Source organism: Vicia villosa, linkage group LG5 (assembly GCF_029867415.1).
Source record: "Vicia villosa cultivar HV-30 ecotype Madison, WI linkage group LG5, Vvil1.0, whole genome shotgun sequence".
NCBI classification, from domain to species: Eukaryota; Viridiplantae; Streptophyta; class Magnoliopsida; order Fabales; family Fabaceae; genus Vicia; species Vicia villosa.
Window position 1 is genome coordinate 59,122,997 of NC_081184.1, and position 2,161 is coordinate 59,125,157.

General features: G+C 32.9%; 1 protein-coding gene across 1 annotated transcript; it reads left to right on the plus strand.

Annotated features, from left to right (window-relative positions):
- Nucleotides 1-493: 493 nt before the first annotated feature.
- LOC131606660 (uncharacterized) lies at nt 494-1,322 on the plus strand. Its single transcript, XM_058878837.1, has 2 exons — nt 494-766; nt 921-1,322. Exons 1-2 carry the CDS (start codon nt 532-534, stop codon nt 1,148-1,150), a joined length of 465 nt encoding a protein of 154 aa, XP_058734820.1. The 5' UTR covers nt 494-531; the 3' UTR covers nt 1,151-1,322.
- The last annotated feature ends 839 nt before the right edge of the window (nt 1,323-2,161 follow it).

Here is a 2,161-nt window from a genome sequence, read left to right on the forward strand (position 1 = left end):
AATAAGTTTCTCTCCTCTTTTTTCTATTTTAAATCTTTATATTCTCCCTATCTCTCTCAACCATAAATTGAATCTCTCCACTTAATTATATGATACAAATAGACTATTCTTATTTGAACATTTTCCTACATAAAAATGGAATGGAGCTCAAACCCAACAAATTATTCATCCATTAATAAAATTAACTAAATTCACTAGAGTCATACTACAATAAAGTCATTGCAGTCATCCCAAAGTACTCTCACCAAAAAAATACACACATTTTTATTATTAGTTGATGTAAAATGAGTGAAATAGTTGAATGATAAAAAAAAAACAATTGATTTGTATTCATTAATAACATTACATTATCATCATTGACATTTGAAAAATAAAAAAATAATTTTATTTATAGAAGTTTTTAATTAATTTTTACAAAAAAAAAAAGAAAAAATCTTTTAACCTTAATTTAATATTAATTACCCCAAAAACATTCTCGCAGGTGCGTAGAGAAATAGAATCAGAAGATTTATTTTAACATTCTCGCGAGTCATGGCAAATGTGGCGATTAGTGAACTTGACAAAAACTGTGGTAAGGTTGTGGCAGAGATAGTGAAATTGGAGAGAAAGATCTTTCCGAAACACGAATCACTCGCTTCCTTCTTTGAAAATGAACTGAAAAAGAAGAACAGCGGATTGCTTTATCTTCACGTGGATGGCCAACTAGCAGGCTATGTCATGTATTCCTGGCCTTCCTCCTTGTACGCCTCTATCACCAAACTCGCAGGTTTCAACCCCGCTATTTTTTTCTCTTCATGTTTATGCCTATAAGCTGTTTGAAAAATTGCCTAACAGAGTTTTCATATTTCTAATTGTTTACTTTACTAATGAAAAATGCTTGTATTGAGCCTTTAAAATGAGATGTTTTGGTTTTATTACAGTGAAAGAGCAATGGAGGAGGCATGGACATGGAGAGGTTCTTTTGAAAGCGGCAATTGAGAAATGCAGAACAAGAAAAGTTTCGCGTATAATGCTTCACGTGGATCCGTTGAGAACCCCTGCATTGAATCTGTACAAGAAGCATGGTTTCCAAGTTGATTGTTTGGTTGAAAGCTATTACTCTTCGGATAGAAATGCTTATAGAATGTACTTGGACTTTGATTCAAGTTGAAGAAGAAACTCAACAAACCATTTTTTTATATATGTTTTCAACTCTTCATCGTCAATTCAATGAACAAAGTTGTAACATTGCGTGGTTGTATACGAGCATCAAATGTTGGAGAGTACTTATGTAACACTCCCAATTTTCTATGCGGAAGTTGTTATTTTTGTTGTTGTTGAATAGATGCATCTGTTTTTCCTTATAAAAAATTTATGTGATTATAATTTTAGGTGTACAATTAAATAGGGAGATAGATCTTTGGTGTGTGTCAATTTAATCTCATATCACGTATTATTAGGATTATTATTAGGATTATTGTATGCACTCTCAATAAATATATCTCCGGTGAAATCAAATAGATGTTGGTTTGTAGAGCAACATGTGTTCTAAGATTCTTAAGAAAGAAACTCCAACCACCACTGGTCTCACCTTCAACAACAACAAGGACAATGGGAAAGATATTAATGTTGTCGTCTTGTGCCACTGCCATAAGTAATGTGCTAGTGTATTTCATGTACAACCATATGGCTACCAAACACTACAACAACCATTTCTTTCTTTCCCCAACAAAGCATTCACACCAATGTCAACATTCAATCGACCAGGACGCTCACCAATAACCCCATCAACCCAAACAACACAATCCAACTACTACATCATGGGCAACGAACTTAGTTACGGCAATGTGTCAATGTATACACCAGACTACGTAGAATTACAAGAACTTATTAAGGAATCTAGTGATGATGATGTTCCAATGACCTTATATCAAATACATGTGATGAATCAATAGAGACCGATATGAGAAAGGGTACCTAGGGGATGTGGAACAGGAAACATCAAGCGGGTCGTCCTTGTTAGTATAAAAAATATTCTCTCATGTAATCCTATTTAAATCAAATAGTATTAGTATTTATTTAGTTGATTTCATTAATTAATTAATTAATTAATTAGATTAAAACAAAAAAGTCTGAAACACATAGGAGCTAGATGAATTTGCGACGACTTCTATGGGTTATA

Coding starts and splice junctions, on each gene's coding strand:
- LOC131606660 (XM_058878837.1), top strand. CDS start 532: ATGGCAAATGTGGCGATTAGTGAACTTGACAAAAACTGTGGTAAGGTT. Junction 767..920: donor CTCTATCACCAAACTCGCAG/GTTTCAACCCCG, acceptor GTTTTATTACAG/TGAAAGAGCAATGGAGGAGG.